Genomic DNA, 24,411 nt, shown 5'->3' with positions numbered 1-24,411 from the left:
CATCTTCATCATATCTTCTCTCAATTATTTCGATCAGCTACCGTCATTCAGCTTTTATAAAAATATATTATTAGAGAAAGGATATAATGATGATGATAAAAACTCATTTAAAAATACTTTCAGGATCCCAAATTTTGAGCATAACTTTAAGAAAAATAAATAAAGATAATGTCTTGAGATAACATAGAGATTGTTTCGTTATCAAGGGCAAGACCTAAATGTTTAAACTCAAAATCCAAGTATTTTCTTTTAAAAATAATTATCTAATGATCTTAGTGGCTCACAAAATTTTAGATGAAAAAACTCGTCCGCAGTAAACCTTTACTACCATGGGAGTATAGCATACGCGCTCACCTTTTTTATAGTTTAGGATTATTTGATCTTTAACTTTGCAATATCACTTATATTTGTCATCTTTCCTTTAGTTTAGGAATATTTGATCTTTTACTTAGCAATACCACTCATATTTTTCGAGATTATCTACAAAGGAACTATTTATATCTTACACATGAAAATCATAATTATTATTGTCTCTTAGATTTAAAATGAGTGGTTGTAAGAGTATCATTGAATAGACTCAAAATTCCAAAAAACAAAAAAAAAAAAAAGTTAAATTTTATAACTTACCCCAAATCATCCAATTTAACATATAATGAGCGTGAATGATTGTGACCTCCATATACAAAAGATATAATACCTCTTTATAGACAATCTCATATTTCTCATTTTTTATTAATAGTACCCTCATATTTCATCGATAAACATTCTCTATAAATTAAAAAAGTATGGACACTTTACTAGAGAGGGTTTGTGTAGGTGAAGGAGTTCATCAAAAAAGAAATCAGAAGCACGATACATGCATTTTTCAAATTTTGAAATATACACTTTTTTTATTCTAACGAACAACCACAAAAAATAAAAATTTAAAAGCACAACCTATAAAGTATTTGTTTAGCCCAATTAACATAGGTCATCCATTTCGATAAGATGCTTAAATCTAAGTCTTAAAATAATTTTTCCTTTTCCAATTCTTTTAAATGGCTTTATTAACATAACAATGTTAAAATATATATATATATATATTGATGTTAAGTTTGTAACGGCTAAAATCTTAAAATTCATCCTATGAATGGCCAAGATTCATTGTTGGCAAGGACTCATTTTGACTTCATCTAGAGTTCAAATTGAACTTTTCTTTTCTTTTTTGGTATTTGTATGACCCAAAATGTTACACACACACTGTCTTCATCTCAATAATTAATCAAAAAAACAAAAAAAATTCAATACGACTAGATAAAGTCAAAATGAGTTCCCTCCGAAAACAAATCTAGTCCATTCATTCGGTGAATTTCAAGATCTTAGTCTTTATAAACTTAAAATCTTTTTTTTTCTTTTTTCACATTATTCATCTAATGATAATAAAACCATCCAAAAAAATTGGAAATGAAAAAATTCCTTCTAAAGTCTAGATCTAAACATCTCATCAAAGTGAACGGCCTATGTTTATTGGGTTAAAAAAAATAATGTATATTTCAAAATTTGGATCAAACAAATGGCTATAACATGATTTCTAAAGGTTGCATCATATTACTATACAACCGTTGCAAACCGTTGCATGAAATCATTGCCCATATATATATCCCCGATATTTTTATTAACTAATCCCTGAAATTCTAACGAACAAAAAATTAAAGATTACATAACGTACCCATCATCCAAATCAACGACGACAAATTAGTCGTAGTGTCAAGGAGATAGAAACGAAAATTGCCAGTAGTTCGCAGTAATGAATCTACAAGAAATAATAATACCTTCATCCAAGCCTTATGCCAATCATTTGGGATCAGCAATCCACATGAACTAATAATTAAAAAACAATATAATTCTGAAACCATAGAAACAAATGGCCAATAAGAATCACGATTCTAATACAACCATAATCAAATAACAGTTGCATTGCTGCAAATGACAACTAAAACATTCATTGTAGCAGATAGGTGCACAGTATTAACCCTCCATTCACACTTTTCTTTTAAAGTACAAAGTTATTACTCAATATGCAACAAAGCTTTCAAACAAGAAAAGGTCAAAAACCCATAGATGTAGTGGACCAGACACCCCTGAATTACATATAACTACCAAAACCCGAGATAGTATCGGCAACAACATCTGATCCACTGAAAAGAACAAAACCCTTCATACTAGAGGTGTGGTAGAAAGGCGTATTGGGTCCATAACAAGAAAGGCTTTCTAATTATACCAGAAAGTGTGCGCTTGTGGATGCAAGAAAGGCAGATATATTATGAACTGAAATGTTGGGGATGAAAGCAAGATGTTGCAAGAGATTGGTAAAACGTACGAAGGAGCATTCCTCATATCCATGAGATATCAGCTAAGACTTTTTCTTTGGTCTAATGTCAACTGATGATTGAGAAAGAGAGAGACAGAAGGGGGGGAGGGAATTGGGGTTGGGTTCTCTGACACTTCCCCTTCAATCCTAGTAGTTTTCCATGCCTAATCAATCTTAACAGAGGAGAAAAGGTAGTGAACGAAGTAGAAAGATGTGAGAAACCCAATGGTTCCAGTTGAAAGCATGATGGCAAAGGCCATGATGAAAGAGTACCCAAGGTAGAGGATCGCTGAAACAGGGCCACTGAGACTGCTCAACTCAAAGACCAGGTAGTTAATTGAGTACAGGAAAACATATAGAGAGACCGAACCTGACGCAAAGAAGGCCTTCCACCACCATTGCCAATCCTCAACACACAAGTGCATGTACGTGAGCACAACCGACACTTCAGCGCACACAATAACGAGCAACACAAACACAACCAACAAGAACCCAAAGACATAGTAGAACCTACCCAACCAAATACTTGACATTATGAAGAAGAGCTCGATAAAAAGGGTCCCAAAAGGTAGGGTACCAGCCCCAAGAACCAAAAGCCAAGACGGATATTTCCTAGCTGGTATCTCCCTAGGAATTTGGTTGGTCCTAACAGGAAATTGAATGGGTTCAGCCCTTGTACCCAAGAACCCGCCCAAGAGAGTTAAAGGCACAGAGATGCAAAACCATAGAGAGAGGAGCACGAAATATAGAGAGATGGGGATAGCTCCAGTGCTATGGCTTCCCCACAAAATAAAGTTTAGGGCAGTCAAGACCACAAAAACTATGCCAGGGAAGAAGCAAGCAATGGACCAGGAAACCGACCTCCAACCCTCAGATGTGCCCTTCATGGTCCTCCAAAGCCTCACGCCTGCATAACCAGCAGCAATTCCAAGGAAGAGGTAGAGAAGGATCATACCAGTTAGAAGCATTCCTCTTGATGCAGGGGACATGAAGCCTAGAGCTGCAAAAACAATGGTGACCACTGCCATGCCCGCTATTTGCACCCCATCTCCTATCATCACAGAGAGAAGCTTCGAGTGAGAAGGCTCCCTGAACACATCGCCCACCACGAGCTTCCAACCTGAGAGCTCCTCGTTCATTTGGGCTTGAGCCTCTTTGTCCAATTCTTCATATTTGGTGAGATCTCTCCTCACTGTCCTCAAGAAAATGACAAAGACTATGCCAGCCAGGAAGAAGATCACCATGAGAGAGTTCAAGATAGAGAACCAGTGAACCCGAGCTCCCTCCATTCTGAGATATGCGTCCCATCGAGAAGGCCACTTTATGTTGCTGAGCACAAACTCCACCTCATAAGTAAAGGAGATCCTCTCTTTCTCTTTGATAACTTGAAACCCGTCGATTTCGGAGAGGCAGGTCACAGGTGGGACAGGATCATACATCTTGAGCTTCAACATGGCATCAGGGTCCCTCTTAACACTGCATGGACTAACTTCAAACCCCACGATTTCAAACCCCGAGGCATTCTTTGAATCCACCTCTGTAAACACCCCCATACCCTCCTCGCTAGTGCCCATAATATCCACCCCACTTCCCTCATATTCGTGAACCAAGACTGTGAACTTCAGATGATTGATGATATAGTCTTCATTCCCTGAGGAAAACCCAACTGGAAACCCTGTCCATTGGATGGTCATGCCCTTTTGGGTGGCAAATCTCATGGCTGGTAAGTTGTCCAATATCACATTCACTTGATAGAGATCATGGGTCCTCTGTTTTAAAACCTTCACCTCATGTTCCGTCAAGGGTTTGGTTGTGCATAGGAAAATCGACTCATTCTTGGACATGCGAAAACGGTAAGGGGAGTTATCGATCTGGTCTCCCATTAGAAGCTCACCCAAGTTTTCAGCGCTTTTCTTCACCCCCTTTTGGGGTGTGCAGTATGGCAAGCTATAGTAACTGAAGGGAAGCTCAGTTTCAATTGAGGTCAAGGAATTCACTTTCACCAATAAATCATCACCCTTTGAGTATGTGTGCATATAACTTCCAGGTAAGTAGAAGCCATTACAAAGACAGGCATATGATATGAACAGAATAAAAACTGAATGGGCAAAGGAAGTTAGCATCATATTTACAGATGAAGACTGTCCTGAAAATTGTAGCATGATCCCCAGGGTGTCTCCTAAAACCTATGCAACAGCCTGAAAAAGCCTCAGGTACTTGAGCTGGTATTCAGTTCTAATTTCACATCAGTAAAATATGACCCCCAACTTCTAAATTGGCGAAGAAAGCAATCCTCATAATTAAATGCGCAATCCTATATTCAAAACATTCATCACAACCATGAATAAACAAATCTATATATTTCAATGATATAGGACTGAAATAATACTATGCATGAATGTATGATATCAAACAGATGTATACACTGCATTATTAATTTTAAACAAGTCATCAACAGCCAAACCTGATAATACTTTAGATCTTTATGCCAATGGCACATGCACACATAATACCATATCGTTAACGAATCAATTAAAAAGCCAAAAATAGATTCAGCAAAACTAAATTTAAGTGATCCTATGGTTTGGCAGAACATTCAATGTCTTAGCTAAAAACATGCTGAAACCACAATTCACAATTCATGGCACTTTTTGAGATCCCATAATATCAGGAAAAAGTCATTATAACAATATAAAAAAACTTCAGAACATATGATATAATTTCAAAAAAAAAAACAAGTAATAAAACAATCATCATACATTGCGGGATGTTTCTTCCTATTTTCTACAATCACCAACATTGCATAATGTTGACTAGTGTAAAGACTTGAGTCCTGTTTTTTTGGGCCGCTAAACGCATTTAGTTCTAGTTTCTTAAGACACTAGTGCAGGAACTATCCAATGTTCACTTTTCCATGCTTATTTTTTGACCTCAGTTGTTTGAAAATGCCATAAATAAGGCCCTGGATCCATTTAACCTCACAACAAAAAAAACTTGCTTTCCCTTCAGTCGCATTTGATGTCAGTCATAATGACTGAACAACAATATGACAGCAAATCTAATGCTCTCACTAAATGTCATAGAACTTATTACAAAACCTGAATAGCTCAAATACTTAATACAAATAGACCAAATTCAACATAAGAAATGTGACAAAAAGAATAAAGATTCAACCAAGATACTAAACACATTCCATAAATAAAAATAAACAAGTAAAAAAACAATCATCATACATTGTGGGATGTTTCTTTCTATTTTCTACAATCACCAACATTGCATAATGTTGACTAATTTAAAGACTTGAGTCTTTTTTTTTTGGGCCACTAAACGCATTTAGTTCTAGTTTCTTAACACACTAGTGCGAGAACTATTCAATGTTCATTTTTCCATGCTTATTTTTTAACCTCGGTCGTTTGAAAATGCCAGAAATAAGGCCCTGAATCCATTTAACCTCAACAAAATAAACTTGCTTTCCCTTCAGTTGCATTTGATGTCAGTCATAATGACTGAACAACAGTATGACAGCAAATCTAATGCTCTCACCAAATGTCATAGAACTTATTACAAAACATGAATAGCTCAAATACTTAATACAACTAGACCAAGTTCAACATAAGAAATGTGAAAAACAGAAAAAAGATTCAACCAAGATACTAAATGCATTCCATAAATAAAAGGCACTCAAAGACAAATCTATGGTTAAATAACAAGCTTCAGATGCCTACTACCTCCATGAAAATCACACTTTCCCTAGAAATGCAAGACCCAAACTGAAACAGTTTCACGTGATACAGAACAAAATGCAGAAACATACCAACCAAAGAACACTCTTTTTTGAAACAGTATCAACCAAAAAACTTTTTACATGGAACATGGTTTACAAATCCAAAAGAAATCAGCCATGAAAGCTCCAATTTGACATCATATTAACAGATCCAGGTTTTAAAGGTTTGTAAACCCCCCTGCCCCGCCCCCCCCCCCCCCCCCACACACACCCACACAAAAAAAAAAGGTGCAGCAGATTCAATATAAAGCTGATATTATTACAGAAAAGAGCACTATCAAACGACACACTTACATTAGAATAAACTAATTCCGAATCCAAAATCAAACAATCAAAACCCTATGTTTGAGCTTCAAATAATAAGTGTCGTGTTCAAAATACTTGAATTGTTGTACAAATAGACAAACATAAACCATGAAATATTGAGAATGGCCTGGTGACTTGGCAGTAGTATTGCTGAGCCCCATGGTGAGGTCTCCTACTCTATTCTCATCAAAGGGTAGGGGCCCAAATCCCCACGGACATACCACTTTTATTCACCCCAAAAAACCATGAAATATCCAACTTTACAAAATTCTGGACACAGTATCTGCAACTAAATACTTACTAAATGTCCTGATTTCATGAGAAATGCATCACAGCTAACACAAATAGATTAAAATACCATAATCAAGCAATGGAAGCCTAAATTGTACTGTGAAAATACTAACTTAGGTCATGGAAACCCAAATTTATACCATGGAAACCCAATCTAAAATATGACAACTGATCTCTTGGATACAAAGCACAGATCTGGGGCACGAAATTCTCTGGATTCCCATAACACGAAGTAAAACATAATTTTTATTAATATTTCATGAAATCCAAATAGAAAGGGCTAAAATGGTAGAAGATATTTGACTTAGGCCAAATAAGCCCAAAACACTCGTCGGATTCGTATAACTTAACCGCAAAGATATTTCCCTTAATATTCCATGAAAAATCAAATAATAGCAAAAACAAAAACAATGCTGAAAATTTGTTTGCATTAACAATAAATGACACCTTTAAAATCTATATTCAAGAATTGAATAAATTGAACCAGCAAAAACAGCAGAAAAATGTGAACCCAAAAAAGGAAAAATAAAAAATCAATCAGATCTCTGAGCAATAAATCAAAGATATAGGGTTTTCAGATACTCACCTGAATCCGCAGCACTTCAATCGATCTCAACGAGTCTGAAACCCCCAAAATAAACCCTAATTTGACGAAGCCCTAATTTTACAGGGAAATGTGAGCACTAGAGAGAGCAACCGGTCAGCCAAAATGCGAGGAAATTATAGAACACTAAACTGATTTCTTTACCCGGGTTCAACACCTGTGGTTAATTTAACCACGGGGATGGGTTAAGCTCGTAAGACGAGGAAATGCATGTGCCCGATTTTTTAGCGCCACTAAGGTCGGCATTTAATCGCCGAAATTTCGTCGATAACGAAAATTTGAGAAATTAAGGGCATCTAAATCTCTTGTTTGAATGTAAGGAAATTTGAGATACCTCTATTCTTTTTGGATGAAGTTTTTATGGGGTCTAGGTTTTATGTAATCAAAATAAAGCCTCGCCTCAAATCTTCATCCATAAAGCACTTTCGGCATCGAAAATCTTCATGATAGATCTAAAATTAATTTCCAATACCAAAAATAAAAGTTGAAACTCAAAAAATGGTATAGATCATGTGGATATGTAAATACTTATTTTTAGATCGAAATTGATGGTCTAGATAATTTGTTCCAATATAAAAAAATTTTAGAATTTGAAATCCTAATTTGTTTGCACAACCATAATTTTCAAGCTCAAATAATCGATATCTATGTGTTTTCAACACTTGAATTGCAATTTTTTATACGTTATAAGGTGAGGCTTTATTCATTTTGATAAGGCTGCAACCCTATCAAACCATTTTCCTTCTGGGCGAATAAAAGGATGGCACAGCTTAAGAGATCACTCGATTTAAGACCATATCGAAGCATATTGTTGAAAACAATTTCATGCGTGGTAGAAGTTAGGGCGGACTGGTCGGCTTGGGCATGCAAAACTAGGTCCTGGGTGATGAACTGTGTCCAAGGGTTGGGCCACTATAGTCTGAGAGTCAGGCTTGGGGCAAGGCTATGGCATGGCCGACCTCACTGACCCTATGTTTTTTTTTTTTCTTTGATTCTATTATTCTAGGGCTCCTCGTGCTCGATCCAACCAGGGCAAACCCAGCCGATTGCTAGCCCTGATGGAGGCCTCAGAAATAATAGTTGATAAGCTGAATTCAGAATCACCTGAGCCAACTCAAACGTTGAGATCCTCCGGTTTCTGAATGGCCTTGTATTGCGGAATTGCCCAAAATTGTCAAAACCCAGGGTCCATGGTAATGGATTGCCAAGTTCATCATTGGACCTTGGGCAATTTTTTGGGTCCCAATTGATTTTTTTTCCTTGGTTTTTTCGCTTTTTTCCCTCACAATCTCACAACATACTTGACGAGACGACTCAAGAATCAGCTCCCAACTCGGATTGGTGGGTGCCCGAGTCAATAACATGTTCATTTACTACAAAACAGTCAGAAAGTGGTAAATTATAGGTACGAGACTCAATAAATTTCATTAAGCAATTTGGAGGTGAGGTACATTTTTAATAATCAGTACAATAAGGTAGCTTGAGACTGAATTTTAAATGGTTAGAAGATCGAAAAAGTTGAAAATTGACGAGCGTATACTTCAAGCGTGGATAAACCTTGAAAAAGAAAGAGTAATCGTGTGAAACTGGTTGATGTTCACATGTAGTAAGCTCTTTTTATTTGACTATTTATTCAATATTTTGGTCTTAAAAAATAGAGGATATAAACACCAAAGGGATACGAACTCACAAAGCATACTATACACTTGCTCACTCGAGCGAAATAACTAGTTATGAGGATCTTTTCAATATGAAATATTGATGTCCATTTAAAATCGCAATCATCATCATGAAAATCTTTTCTTAATTCATTAGTGTGGGCTGTACGAGTCATGATCCGTCATTCTGTTTTATTAAAAGTCATATCTGAGTTCCTAAAAGCTTAGCTTTTAGATAATGAATTATCTCTATTCAATCTTAGGATGTTAATTCTTTTAGACATTTGTGATCTACATATTGGTTTCTCTTTCTTGAGGTTTGTCTCTAAGTTGAGTGGGTTACCAAACAATTGAAGTCCCAAAACTACTCCTAGAAGTCATTTTTCTCAAAGAGAGCATGAGATCTTGTTGGTTGATAATGAAAGGTTGTGGCCTGTATAAGGGCGAGGCCTGAAACAACCAAAATAAATAGGGTCAAAGTATGTTGTTTTAATATAAAATACTTTATGATGGCCTGAAAATTTATTTTTATATCTAATAAAAAAAAATTCTAAAGTTCAAAATTAATGTAGGTCAAATAGTTCTATGAATACTTTAAAATCTTGAAAATTGACGGCTTAGATAATACATTACAAGATGCACTATTTTCAATATTTGAAATCTATTTTTTCTCGTGTTCATACATGTTGAGATCAAGATTATCGAATTTAAAATTTTTCAGCATCAAAACAACCTTTTCCTACCCTTATATAAACTTTTCCCACACTGAATGTCTTCATTCAATGTTGATCTAGCTCATTTTGTTTTTCTTTTGGTTGGTGTTACACAGTTAGTTAGAGAGCCTAGTGATTTGTATTGAAGTGAGACTTCCCTTTTTTTCACTTCCCATGAAAGCTTCACTCTCGGGACCTCTTTCTTGTATAAAATCTGTCGTGTCTTTAAATATCGAAAAGAGTTTCGTTTCTAAATGGACCCAAATTTTTAAATCAATTAAATTAAAAAAGAGTTTCCTTCTTGTATTTATATTTCTATTTTCTTAAAAGGATTCATGATTTGTCCGTTAATTTTATTTTGTTTGGATAATATCACCCCTTGGATAATTTCTCACACTGCACCTTGTAAATTCGTGGAATATTTACATAATTATACCTTGTATTTTTTGGAAATTTAAAGTTGTTATATCCATACTTTGTATTATCATGTACCTGTAAAAAAAAATATACAAAATGATAATTTAAAATAAATAAGATGACTATAAGGATTAAAATACCCCTATAATTTGTACTTATTATTCTAGCTCTCTTCTCTAACCTGCCAAATTGCCCTCTTCCTTGTCGATTTCTTTACCTTATAGTAATTTTCTACATCTACAAGTGATTTATTTGTGGGTCTTTTTTTTTTTATTATTCAGAAGCTTTCACATTTCAGGGCATGGGCATGTTTATATTTTAGTTGTTTAATCTCAATGGGTTGTTTTTAATTTAATTGGGTTGTTTTCATAAATAATAAAAGGAGAATATCTCCATACCCTTTATTTTTAAGTTTCATATCTCAATACACTCAAGATTTTAAAACATATCTTGAATGATAAAAAACTTAAGTTTTATATCTTTTAACTCTCTATACTAATTTTACTCACTTTATTCTTTTTTTTTTTAATCTAAACAATTTGTTTAAAAATAACCATTTGTAAATCCAATCCTTTCTCTCTCATATTTTCCTTATTTCTCTGTCTTTTTCTTTCCATTGTTACTCTTCCCAACCCCTTCTCTCTCTCACCATATTTCCCATTTTTCTCTCTTTCCCCCTCCGTATATCTCACTCTCTCTCACGTCCTGATTTTTCTCTTTCTCTCTCTCCAATGTGTCTCTTCGTAATTCCTCTCTTTCTCACTGTCTCTCGCATCCTAATTTTTTTCTTTCTCTCTCTCCAATGTGTCTCTCCCTAATTCATCTCTTTCTCACCGTGACTCTCTCCAACTCCACCGTAACTCTCCATAATTGTTCTCTTTTTCTCTCTCCACTTTAACTCCCTAATTTCTCTCTATTTCTCACCATGACTCTCCCCAACTCTACCGCGACTATTCCTAATTTCTCTCTCTCCACTCTCAATGACTCTCCTCAATTCCATCGTGACTCTCCTTGGTTGCTCTCTTTATCTCTCTCTCCATTGTGACTCTCCCTAATTTCTCTTTCTCTCTCCAACATGACTCTTCTCAAACCCCTTATCTCTCTCGTCATATTACCCATTTTCTCTCTCCTCCTCCGTGTTTTTTCATTCTCTCTCATGTTTTATGAATTTCCTTTTCTCTCATGTCTCTGTGAAACTTCTAACCTCAATTGAAATAACATACATTTTTAGTCTCCTCGAATACCTCGAAATTTTATACCTCAATTACAAAACCTTCTAATTTACTAATCAAGCTTTTTTCTATTTTTTAATTCGTACCATAGAGATTTTGAATTTAGTACCATAGATATTGTTTATTTGAAATTATATAGAAAGACATTTGAAATACTTATGTAATAAATAAATAAAAATAAGGCTTATCATAATAAAATCATGTTATTCTAATCTTATTATTCCAATGACTTATCATTTGAAATCAATGTCATGTTAGAAGACATGTGATTCCATGAAAGTGTCAAAGGCATGTAAAATAAGTAAGACATGGTGTCACGATGCTGTAAAATAGTACAAGATATTATTAAAAAATATTTTTGAAATGGTGATGATGTTGTTATTATAAATATTTTTAGAATGGTTTGATGATAATTTTAGTTCAATATTTGAGTGGAGGTTTGTAACAAATAATAAATAAATGGTAATTATGGATTTTAGTATAATTTTATAACAAAAAAGAAATAAATGATAGTTTATAGGCACGTGCTGGTAAAATGTTGATAATGCATTTTTTATATTTATTCTAGACATAGCCAAACAATAACAATGGATTTGTCATGTTACATCTAAATACTACCCAAACAGTAACAATCCATTTACAGGTAGTGTATTACGTCAGTAATATATTTCATAGACAATTTATTTCCAGGTATCTAAACGGCCCTTAAATTGTTATAGCAGACTTAATTTTATAATTTAATGCTCTCATGGGTTGCGAGTTAGTTAAAAAAGTGCAAGTTTTATACTTTAATACTCTCAAGCAATGTGATAAGTATTTTTTTAAGGGCAAGCTTTCTATATTTTCCCTACAGCCTAAAACTTATATACTTCCCCTTATCCAACCGTCCATTTTAAATCGAGGAATAAGATTGCCCCAATCACAATGTCACGTCACTACACTATTTTCTTTTTAAATTTTTTTTTATAAACTATTTTGACACCAAATTTTGGACGCCCAATCATCTATTAAAATTGCAATGGCAAAAAAAAAAAAAAAAATATTTTCAATAAAAAATAGCCAAAATACCCCTGAAAATTTCAAGGGGTATTTTGGTCATTATAATTTATCGAAAAATTAGTTTTAATATTTTTTATAGATGTGCCCCAATGAGAAGATGACACATACCAAATTCTAAATTCATACAATTTGTATAAAAAAAACTAAAAATAAAATATTTTAAGATATCATCTAAGATCAAATGGTGAGTTGCTCTCTTGAACAAAATTTGGACAGCTGGATGGTAGGGGAAGCATAGATATTCTATGCTGTAAGGGGAGTGTAGAAATATTTTCCTTTTTTAAAAGGGAAGTAGAATCAATAATACAAAGTGAAATTTCGACAAAATGACCAGGCTCCCTCTAATTTCTAAACGGATTACCAACCACAAAAATTTCCAATATTAGTATCTAAATCATCCAGCTTCGAAGGGAGTAGGAACTTCCAAGTCCTAGATAACAACAAGCTTCCAGCTGTCGAACAAAACAAACCGCTAAATGTATTTGACCACTTTTACAATTTTACTCAAATTTTCTTGATCTTTGTAATACATCAAAGCTATCAAATTTCACATTAGATACCTGCAAGTAATTGCGACCCCCTTGTATTAAAGATAAATCATCCTATTGTGTACAGTCATTTTTAAAAAATGATGAAGTTTCTAGAAGGCCTAAGCTTTATGAAAACAAAATAAAACCTCACCGCAAACTGTTGACAACATAAATCTCCCTAGTGGATATAAATCAATTTTCGATAACAAAAATAAATTTTGAAACTCAAAAAAGGCAAGGATCCTGTGGATCTATGAATACTTATTTTTAGGGTGAAATGAACGATCTAAATAATATATTACAATATATACAATTTTTAGGGCTTAGAATCCTAATTTTTTTTACAAGTAATGTGTTCAAGCTGAGATGATAGTTGTAAAGGTTCTCCAATGTTGAATTATAAAATTTTCGATGAACTATATTTCGATGAACTATAAGGTGAGGTTTTACTTATTATCATAGGGCTGCAGCCCTATCAAACCATTTTCCTTTAAAAAGTCGGTTTTTCAATACTTTCGAGTTTTGAAAGTTACTTTCCCTCCTCTCCTCTCTCTCTCTCTCTCGTTTGGGTTACGGTATGCTTCATGTTTAGGGTTTGGAAACCATTATCTGCTTTGTTGCAAGTGCTCACAAATGGCGGATTCGTCTCGTCAGATAAACATTGAAGCCCTAATTTCATACACTGATGACCTTGTTAGGGTTCTCAGGAGCAAGAAGGACATTACCATATTGACACATTCACTGGAAGGGGCGAGCAGCCTTCGTTCTTCCACTCAGAAAGATCTCTCTGATTCTCTGTCCCATTTACATGGTCGGTCCTCTTGATTTTTACCCGATTTTTTTTTTTGATTTTTTTCAGTATCTATGTGAATACATGGCTCTCTGATTGGTTCTTTAGCTTATGTGATGGGTGCTTTAATATGATCCTATAGTAGTATTCTTGGTAATAATTGGGAACAATGTTTGTTTTTGTGTTATCAGAGGAAATTTTTTCGATAAAAATTACTTATTTAGCTTTCCTCTTATATGTTTAATTTAATGGCACAGAAAACTTTACCCATGATCATTTCTGTGGACCGTTTTCTGTGTGCAGTTTTTTTTTTTTTTTTAATAGTTTTTGGTCAATATATGTATCAAAATTCCCATTTATCTGTAAATTTTTATATTTAGTTTAGTGAGAAGCAGGGTTCATGTTCTGTAGCTGAAAAGAAAGGAGAGATTGATTCTAAGTTTGAGGTTTATTTTATTTTATTATTTTTCAACCATTTGATGTTCATTTTTCATGGCATTTGACTTTAATTCTGGTGTGGAAAATATTATAGTAGAGATTGTGAATCATAGGTCTTAAGTTTGGAGGTTGCAAGTTTCATATTTCTTGAGAAGCTTCAATCGTTTGTGCTTCGTACTCAATCTTTGGATGATCCATTTTAGGGGAGAATAATGCTTCTTTCTTTGAAGCTTGAAGCAGTAAATCAAACTCAGGGAGTTCAACTTGGACTTAAGTGAGTTCTCGGACTCAGCAGGCTGCCCAGTCCAGAACCAAGAACTCGAGTGAGTCCTCAGTAGGGTCGTGCCAGTCCCCAATAAATTTTTATTAATTTATTAGGACTCTGCCGATTCTCTAACATACATGTCCAAGCCCAAGGTTTCTGACTCGGGCTCGGGACCCTAGTGAGTCCCGACTGGAGTCCTTATTTTCAACCTCTCGCTTAAAGCCACAATTTACATCTGAATAATGTATTCCTAAATTCCAAGCTTCAAACCTTCTCTCTTTCTTGTTTCATGGTAGTCTTTGGACCAACAGAGTATGCTGAGTTCATCATGAAATTAGGAACTTGAACTTTGTCCCTTGTACAAATCAGTTTTCCTTCATTGGAAAGAAAGAGTTAGTATCTCACTTGGTTCCTGAAAATATTGCAAGAAAATGACTTTTTGATTCTCTTCCACAATAGGACATTTGGATCATAGGGTGCAAACTCACGTTTATCATATCTAGGATATCTGACATAAATCATGCTTGGCACAATTTTTTGCCCCGAATCATGTTATCGGTTTCCCAAAAAGGGGTCATAGCTTTGCAATATATTTGCAATATAAAGGAGGTCATTTGCATGCCCCTGTTTTTTGGGTATGTAAGGCAAAAGCACATTGTCACATGCACTGCCTGTCCCCCCCCTCTGTCACTCTCTCTCTGTCACTCTCTCTGTCACTCTCTCTCTCTCTCTCCTTCCCATTGAAGCTTCTTGAACCTCCACCTCTCTGTGCCAAGAGGAAGAAGACTTCCTCAAATTATCCAACAAACTCAAATCCCCAGCGATGTCCTTTGTTGTAATCAAATACAGATCAGTTGGTATGTAGGCCTTCTTCCGATTGATGTACATTCTAAGCGAGAGAGGGAGCATACATGATACCATTGGGGTATCATTGGAAGAACAACCGGTCATGTTCCTATATACTATCATTCACAACCTGGAAAATTGCAAAGTAGTTCATGATTTTTATCGCTATAATTTGATAACTATTATCTTTATTCCATAACAATTTGATTAACTTTATCTCTATCTTTGGAAAAAATTTACATGACAATGTGGTTGATGTTCTATACAGAGAGAGAGAGAGAGAGAGAGAGAGAGAGAGAGAGAGAGAGAGAGAGAGAGAGAGAGAGAGAGAGAGAGAGAGAGAGAGAGAGTTATTGTTGAGATACAAACAAGACGCGGGACTATGGTGATTTGACATGTATTGTGATGTGTGTCCGTGAAACATGATATTGATATGCCAACTGATGTGCCAAATAAGTTGATTACATAGGATGAGATTGAATGGATTATTGGTATCTGTGCTCTATGAACTAGCGGTTTTTCGATGGATTATAATATCTTTACAACCAAAAAGAAGTATATAATATATATTTTGTAATAAACATATAACAATATTCACTTTAAACAGGACCATAGGTTGCCTTTTCCTTTTGAGTTTGAGGAAATACCAATTTTTCTTATAAAATGTACATAAATAATTTCAGACAAGCTGACATACCCTTTCTTATTTGTATTCGATGAAAATTTAATATAAAAATGATTGCCTTCTAAGTAGGTCCCAACATGTAGAATATGAGTTTATACGAGCAAAAAAAAGAAAAAAAAACTGGCCTGAAAATATATTGAAACAGAAAATCTTGGTTTTACAGACAAGTGAACCAAATAGGGGATATGTATAACCTTGGTTCCATCCAAAAGCTATCCAAACAACATTCTTCCACAAAACAGGATTTGCAAAACTTGTGGTTTTATAATCAGGACATGAACCAAAACTTGGCCTTGGATAAGAAGGGAGACAAATGAACCACAATTCAAACGTTGAAAGCATAAAGCAGGACCTATAAGTAAATTTAATCCCTTGGATAAAGGCTAATCTTGAGATCTTGATGTAAACTGTAAAACCCCACTTACTATGCGTTACGAAATCGGACTTCATTCTGCATATATCCTCTTGCTGTATTACAAGACGAGTAGGAAATTTAAGGTAAATTTATCACTGCCATAGGAAAGGTTCACCTTCAAAGACACTTACTAGATCAAGAAGTTTATATGGTTTCTTATGTTTTTCACTGCCTTTTCTTTTTTTGGCTTAGCTTTTGATTGTTTCTCTTGTACCACTTTATTTAGCAAAAGGTAATTTCATTTGTGTGATATATATGTGTGTGTGTGTGTGTGAACTATAATGAATAGTAATATAGAATCCCAGCCGTCAGATCTTCATCATGTGGTTCAGAATGCATATCACTCTATGAATTTTAATATTGTTTCTAGAAATCGGATTGTAATGAAATTTTAGATGTGTGTACTAAAAACTAGGGCGCACAATTAAAAAATATTTCCCAAAATATAAAATGATCGAAATACCCCTGAAAATGATGGAAGTAATTTGGTCATTTTAAATGATTGAAAATAATGTTTTTACAGAAAAAAAATTAAAATTCATATAGTAATAGGCATTCTGAACCATGTGATGAAGATCTGACGGCTGGGATTCCACCTATATTACTATTCATTATAGTTGTCCAGCTATTGTAAGGTTTACTCATATATATATATATATATATACTTTCTTTAGCAAAAAGTAATTTGATAGGTATATGTGTGCATGGAAAATACTTAAAAAACACTTATGAGTGAATTTATACAATAATTAAATCATGGCTTATCGCCATCCAAAGTCCATTAGACGACTCTAATTGTCTGGTATTGGTAATTTTTTAATTTTAATAATTTTTCTATTAGTTGGATTCATTGGGATGTGTGTATATCTAACCATCTCTCATAAAAATAAAATAAATAACCCTGAAATATTTTTAGGGGTGATTTGGTCAGTTTTATTATTTGAATTATTTTTGTATTTTATTTAGTTGCGTCTCATTGAGATACACATGCTTTCAAAACTTGAGGTTAATACAATATGTAGAAAAATTATTAAAATTCAAACACTATCAAACAATGGTGACCGTCTGATGGACTTTGGGTAGTGATGAGACATTAGTAAAATACTGTGGAAATTCACTCATGAATGTTTCTAAGTGTTTTCCTATACACACACACACACACACACAATATGAGTTTTTGGTGAACCCTATTTGTTTGATCCACAGAAATTCAGAAAAAGATAGCTATATGCGAGGAAAAGATAAAGGCGGAAAGTGAGAGTGACATACCTGATGTGGAATCTCTTCAAAAAGAACTCCAACAGGAACTACAAAATGAAGAACTGCTGCATCAGGAACTTAGATAAGTACATATCTGAAAATTAGTGAGGGTCTGGTTACTAAAATCCAAAGGAGTACAATATACCTCACTTCAAAGGGCATTGACCTTGACATTTGCTCAGGTTCAGCTAATCTCCACCCGTTCGTCAATGGAAGGGGTGGTACTTGCCCTCTTGGAGAACTACTCCATTGGATTATGGTGTACATTCCCCTTCATAAGTGGATTACATTCAGGATTTTGTTGACATCCTTATTTCTATTTAATATTGTCTCTAAACACTAAGGTGAGAGAGCAAATAGATGATCTAGATCGCCAAAGGATTCGTATTGAAGGGAGTCGGGAGATCCAAAAGAAAATGAAGAAAGAATTACAAAAGACACAGTAAGATTCTGACTCATGGTCCTATGTTTGTTCTTTACCGTCAACGTGCAACAATTTATTCTCCATTGTCTGATAACTCAGTACTCGGTGCTCTACATGTGTGCTATCAACTTTTTCTTTAGGGTAGGCTAGAAATGGATTCGGATCTATGATGTAAAGTTCAAGCTTGATGCCAAATCCCTGTCCCATAAAATTTTGGATCCAATACAAATTAGTCTGTTACTATACTAAGAACTTATAAAACTTCAAACATTGTTTAATTTAAGAAAATAAGTTATATTTCGACATATGATATATCCATATCTCTTAATCTCAATGGTAATAGTATATTGGTTAGGATGGTGCATCAAACTACATCTTAGTGGACATCAACTAGATGGCTATGCAAAGTGGAAGATTCTGACCCAAGAAAAATTTTGTCCTATTTTCTACAAAGTTGATATAGGGAAAGTTCGTTTGATGGGTAATGTCTTGGTTGTTCAATGATTTTGAATTTGATGTTTTTGACATTCTTGTGGTTTTGGCTTCATTCTAGGAGTATGGGAGTATATCTTTTAATTTTCTCTTGGTTATAGTTATCAAAACACCGAGGGAACATGTAGCAGGACAAGAATGATCATGGACACATTGCCACATAGACACTTTTCTTTCAGGAATGGATTATAAGTTACCAAGGGAATGCTAGTTTTGGGAGTGGACATTCCATTCATGTGCAAAGTTCACGTGACATACTTGTAATCAGATTCTTCAGTTCATCGTTCTGGTGGTGTCAAATGGCAAAATCTCATGTCCTTGCAAAATTTTCTTGCAGAAGGGTACTTGAGAATGTATTCTCAAGGCAGATAATAAACTTCATTATTCCATTCCTCTGCTGTTTCTAAACCAGATTTCGAGGTTGTTATTGTGCAAATGCTAAATGGATTTCAAATGCCTCTTGCTCGTATGATCTATGATGCAAAGCTAATCCTGGTTATGATAGACGAAACGTGTCAAATGCCTGTGGACCTATGAATAACGTGTCAATCTATTGCTATGCAGATCATATTTCTGTCTATTTGAGGTTATGTGCATGTGAGGAATTGGGCTTAGGCTTGAGCTGTTAATAGTTGATGTTAGCAATGGTACATCTCAAGTTGCTAACGACAAAGAAAAAAGAGGGTATGTGCATGTGCCTGGATTGTTCTAACAATGATAAGAGACAAATTCTTGTACTACTTGTTATCTTCACTTTATTATTGTTTTTTATATGTAACTAAGGATGCTTGGGTGTTTTACTCATACATGAAATTATGCAGTACAAAAACTGTCAGATAATCTCGTATTGAAAAGGAAAGGATCCCACACCTCTCTAAGTATTTACACCTCTCATACATGGGATCACTGGAGAACGCATTCATGGATGCAGCTTCTTTCTTCCTAAACCCCAGATTAGGACTGCATTTACTCTTGCCTAATGGCCTCGTATTTTCATGTGCTGTGAAATTTTACCTTATTATGTTCTAAAATATAAACCTGTCATTTGTCTAGTAAAACTAAATTATGCAGTACAAAACCCTATTCTCAATCTTATCTATCATCCTTATGGTGTCCAACCTGCAAATGTATTATTGTAATCCTTAAATATCCAGTGCAAAACCATTTTCTCTTTCTCTGCTTCAATGATCTTTTTGTTTAAAACATTTATGCAATTATTTCATAAACTTTATAGATAATAAAGTTAAGTTTCCAAAAAATATTAATGGAACTAGTAGTTCCTAGGTTCCTAGGACAAAAATATTGCTATATTGAAGATTGAGGATATCAAAGTTTCAACACCGGCTATTTTCTCTTATCCTTTGAGTAGAACCTTCTTTTCTCCCTCACTTTTTTTTGCTGCTATTTGCATTTCCCATTTCCATAGAACTAAAGGGCTTTAATTTTCTTCTCCAAGGAACCATCCCTTTTTTTTCTTACATATATTCGCATCGGTTTTCAGCCCACCTTGAAGCTAGTCTTATGCATGATGGTGGAGCTGAGCCAAATAAGTGGGAAGGTGCTCTGTTATTGGGTACCTCGCGGTTATTTTTTTCATTGCTAACTTCATTAACTTAGAAAGCAAATGCAAAGGGGGAAAGTGGACGTGGCAACATGTTATGCCACAGTAGGGTGTAGCAAGTGCATCCACATCAAAGTTTGCTTGCCTCCTAACATGACGGAAGAACATTTGAGAAGAACCCACATTTGATATACCTTCAAAGTTCACAGCTGGATGCCAGCATGGAGGGGCAGACCCAGTTCCCTACATAACATCATTGAGTCTCCCCATCTCTAGGTCCTGAGGGAACGAATTTAGGCCTGCCAATGATGTCATCGCTTCAGCTATGGAAGGGTCACAAAAAGCTAAGGTCACCCCATTTGGTCATCCCAAGAACTCCACCATGTAAGAGATCTGCTTCTGAGTATGTGAAAACAGTTGTTTTTTAGTGGATGGTATTGTTGATAAGCATGGTCATGGAAGGGCCTTACCCATGGATAGTAGAGTGGAGCAAGCTGCACTGTTCTTCACTACTAAATACACAGAGAGCGTTGCTGTAAATGGTCTAACCAAACAGGGATAAAGGATCCAGATAAATATAATAGCATCCTCCCCAATGCATCTATAAAATGCTCCATTCCTTCTTGGAGACGGATTTCCTCGTGAATTCCCATTGAAATTCAGCTCAAAACAACCTGCTGGTGGATATAGCCACCTTGGTCTCAGACGCCATGCCCTTGTTGGCAAAAAGGCCAATGTGAAAAAATAAAAAAAAAACTGAAAATCCATTCTACTTGAAGTCCAGACTATCACCTGGTCTTGAATTTGCTTCCATTGTCTTCCTTCACGATCCCTTTTTGTTGTCCCTCCAAATCCTTGAAGAATTCCTTAGTACAGAGCCGCCGCTCCAAGCAGGCCCTGCTAGGGAGCATAAATAAACCAGCTAACAAACTAGCAATCTGTAATTCTATATAGGTGTCACCCAAGTAAACCCAAAGTGATCCAAGACAAGGGACCATACTGGCCTCTCAAATGCTCAATGAATCAGGAGATGGTCTAAAGACTCAGCCTCTTCCTGACACATTGTCACATATAAGGGATTCACAAGCCATGGCCTTGCACCTGGAGTGTCCACTCCCTATTAAGAATGTTTTTACGACAGGCCAGCCATCTGAGAGCAACCACTGTCATTGGAACTGGATCTGGTCTTTGGGTACTTATTCATTATAGTTGGTTGGATTGGGTTATCAGATAGGAAGGTTTCTACAAATATAAGGGGAGACTGCTGCACAAGAAGAACATGATAGCCCTGAGAGCATATGGGCTTTGAATAAAATGAAACATCTGCTCCTTTGAGGAGACAAGTTCATAGGATCAATCTTGATGGATGTCATCTTATACATGGTTGATAGCGGAGGGTCCAGCAGACAAGCTACAATGCAAAAGAGAGGTCATAGCTCTGTTTCAGTGGCGTTATGAGGCTGAAGCCTTGAGCGGGTTCTTGAGGCAGGCCCTTCAGTGTGCTTGTGTCCCATTGATGTGCCCTTTGATGGAGTTGCTCACTTTCTGAAGAAGTTGCTTAAAGCCTTAAATCAGATTACCCTGTGTAGTTTATTGGGTGTATTTCTTTTCCACTTGGTCTTAGGGTTCACCTATGTTGGCTATTGTTCCCCCCTAGCCACCCATCTTTTACCAATAAAAAAGAAGGTTTACTTTATGTTAGAGATTGTTCGTTTTAGTTTTGTGTGTGTGTGTGTGTCTCCATGTGCCATGTTTGTGCATGAAAGAGAGATGGAAAGGTGCGTTCAGCCAATGTGTATGATAAGGCACAAATGTTGCATTGCAAATTCGTTGAGTACTCTATTCCTATGACAAGATCAAATCACAGAGGAAAACCACTGAATAGTTTGCATATCATGAAAGTTTTATAGAATTATAGTTCTTGCCTTCTTGATAATGGGATGAACAGGCACATAGTATACATACATGATTTGATGGGTTCAAACGCATAGCTCAAATGAGTAGCCCTTGTTGTTTAGTTATATAGTATAATGATATACACAGACATAGAAGCTTCTCTTGGTGTATCCAAAGGGTGTGTGACAAGAAATATTGTAAACTTGAGAAAGCACCTGCCCTTATCCCTTTTCTAGGTTTAAATTTTTTACTTTAAGGCTTGCCAAATAATGATAAGAAAATTTCACGTGATGTTGTAAAGGCTTCTTTTTGGGTTGCATTACTTCAGTAACGAATTGTTTGGCTTTTCTTTTGGCCCTAGATGTATTTTTATTTTGCAATGTTGATATGTAGCATTCTCAATCATATACTGATGATATGTAATTGAGTTTGGAAGTGATCTACTTTGTCATGAAGCATTTTGGTTTCTCAAATGAGTAGGAAATTTGTGTTTTTTCTTGATGCAGGAGTGAGATTTCCATGTATGCTTCTGTCACAAGGATATTACCAAATTTTGAGGAGAAATCAAGAGTATCTGGGTGTATCCTTTACCAAGTGAGCTTATTTTTGTTAATAGAGCAAATGGTGATTGAATAAATGGGCTTAATTCATGACATAACTTGGATATTGAAAAATGGCAGACTTAGTTTTGTTTATGTTCCCTTGACAAGTCGTTTCAGATGTTGTTGAAAGAGATAAGAAGATTGTGGAGAGATTCCAATTTCATCCCACAGAGGCATCTGACTTCCAGATTTGTAACAGCCTCTGGAAGATGGGAGATGTGTAAATAGAATGATCTACGACCAGAACATTCACTTCATTGAAGATGATGTTCTCTTCTTTTTTTGTAGTTAATGTTCCTTTGGTTGCACCATGTAACTTGATGTAACTCTTATGCCCTTTGTTAATCTTTCAGAAGAAAAGAGATTGTTAATCTTTCATATTTGATGAAGTGAACCAGCTCGTACCTTCTATTTTTCATTTAGTTTCTCACATACGTCATGACCAAATGACAACTAAAGAGTTTTTGAAGAAAGGGGCTTGTAATTTATTTATGTTTCAGTTGATAACTTGTAAAGCAGCGCCACTTGAATTTTTGTGGCCAGAGGAAACTTAGGTCTCAAAAATTATCTTTCTTTTGTTTGTTGATACTTTCCAAGGACTTGTTTCTTTCATTTTAATCTTCTCTTGTGACAGAAAGCTCTCTCTGGAATGAACAGAGCTTTCCGGTGAAACAAACATGCCCTTAACTCTTTAAAGAGAGGTTTTTGACGAACAAACATGCTCTTAATGTCAAAATCAAACTAGTGGTTGGAGTTCTCTCTATGTTAAGAACATTTTTTTTAATAAGTTTTTTCAACTTTGAGTTGAAGAAATTGAATATCCCCATCTATTCCAGAGCGATAATTGGTGATAGAGCTGCTCTCTTTTCTTTTCCTATTTCATGCATCCTTCTCCCTCTCTTCCAGCCCCTCTCTAATGCCTCTTTCTAACATAATGTTGTCAATGGGGTTGAGTCTCTAGGTTGCCTTTACCCGGGTTGGGTTCAGATTCATTTTATGAATCCATTGAACCGGTTTGGGTTTAAATATTAAACATATCGGGTAGGTTAGAGTGCAGCTCGAGGAGTACCAAAACAAAAAAAAAACATATGTCCAATTGCCTCTGCACCTGTTGGTCAATGAGACATGATATTCTCTGTATCCAGCAGTGTTCAAAATAATGGATTGGGCCGAAGATTCGGTCTTGGCCCGATGTGATTAGTTCAATTGATTCCGACTATATTGGCTGGTTGGTGCACCGATTTTTTTAAAAAAAATGCAATTTTGGTGAAAAAAAATCCCAAAAAATTCCAAAAAAAATTGTAAAAAATATTTAAAATTTATATGTATTGTTTTTCTATATTGTCACATAAAAAAAGTAAAAAAAAAAGTAAATATCATAAGCACAATTGGGTTTTGGAAAAAATGTTTAGGCACGTAAAGTAATAAATTTTCAGTGATCATTATATATTAATAGCATATATTATATACAATATGAAATCAATATATACTATACAATATAAATTACATTAAAAATAAAAAAATAAATATAAATATATAATACAATATGATATAATATTATAAAATTTTCTAATATTTCTATTGAAGACCATGTTTGTTTTTTGGGGTTTTTGGAATTCAATTAAAAATGTAGGTAAAATATAAAATTGTTTGTCTCTTTGTGACAATTTTGATAAATTTCCATCTCTCTCTAATATTTGTGTTTATGTGTATGTCTATGTGCCCCTCGGGGGTTGGTGGTGATGGTATTAGATTGAAGATCAAATCAGATGAACAACAAATAAATTTTATAT

The 24,411-nt window shown here is 35.1% G+C and overlaps 2 protein-coding genes across 4 annotated transcripts; one reads left to right on the top strand and one right to left on the bottom strand.

Moving 5' to 3' along the window:
- Positions 1 to 1,904: 1,904 nt before the first annotated feature.
- LOC18447433 (Endomembrane protein 70 protein family) lies at positions 1,905 to 7,425 on the bottom strand. The gene is made up of 2 exons (XM_006857530.4): positions 7,318 to 7,425; positions 1,905 to 4,664 (listed from the first exon to the last, which is right to left on the bottom strand). The coding sequence occupies exon 2, from the start codon at positions 4,510 to 4,512 to the stop codon at positions 2,515 to 2,517; it is 1,998 nt and encodes a 665-aa protein (XP_006857592.2). The 5' UTR covers positions 4,513 to 4,664; positions 7,318 to 7,425; the 3' UTR covers positions 1,905 to 2,514.
- Positions 7,426 to 13,463: 6,038 nt separating this feature from the next.
- Positions 13,464 to 23,036, top strand: LOC105421678 (kinetochore protein SPC24 homolog). Of its 3 annotated transcripts, XR_016042358.1 has the most exons (6): positions 13,470 to 13,755; positions 17,590 to 17,725; positions 17,984 to 18,085; positions 19,124 to 19,243; positions 22,523 to 22,596; positions 22,736 to 23,036. XR_016042358.1 is itself a non-coding variant. In XM_020675482.2 (5 exons), exons 1-5 carry the CDS (start codon positions 13,578 to 13,580, stop codon positions 22,844 to 22,846), a joined length of 624 nt encoding a protein of 207 aa, XP_020531141.1. In that variant the 5' UTR covers positions 13,464 to 13,577; the 3' UTR covers positions 22,847 to 23,036. The 3 variants fall into 3 exon arrangements, 2 of the variants coding, with proteins under 2 accessions (XP_020531141.1, XP_020531142.1); XM_020675482.2 differs by lacking the exon at positions 19,124 to 19,243 and having other exon boundaries at positions 13,464 to 13,755; positions 22,523 to 22,610; positions 22,727 to 23,036; XM_020675483.2 differs by lacking the exon at positions 19,124 to 19,243.
- The last annotated feature ends 1,375 nt before the right edge of the window (positions 23,037 to 24,411 follow it).

Source organism: Amborella trichopoda, chromosome 10, assembly GCF_054954075.1.
Source record: "Amborella trichopoda isolate Santa Cruz 75 chromosome 10, AtrichopodaSantaCruz75HAP2 v2.0, whole genome shotgun sequence".
NCBI lineage: Eukaryota > Viridiplantae > Streptophyta > Magnoliopsida > Amborellales > Amborellaceae > Amborella > Amborella trichopoda.
The sequence above is the reverse complement of the archived record's forward strand: the minus strand, read 5'-3'. Positions and strand labels throughout refer to the sequence as shown.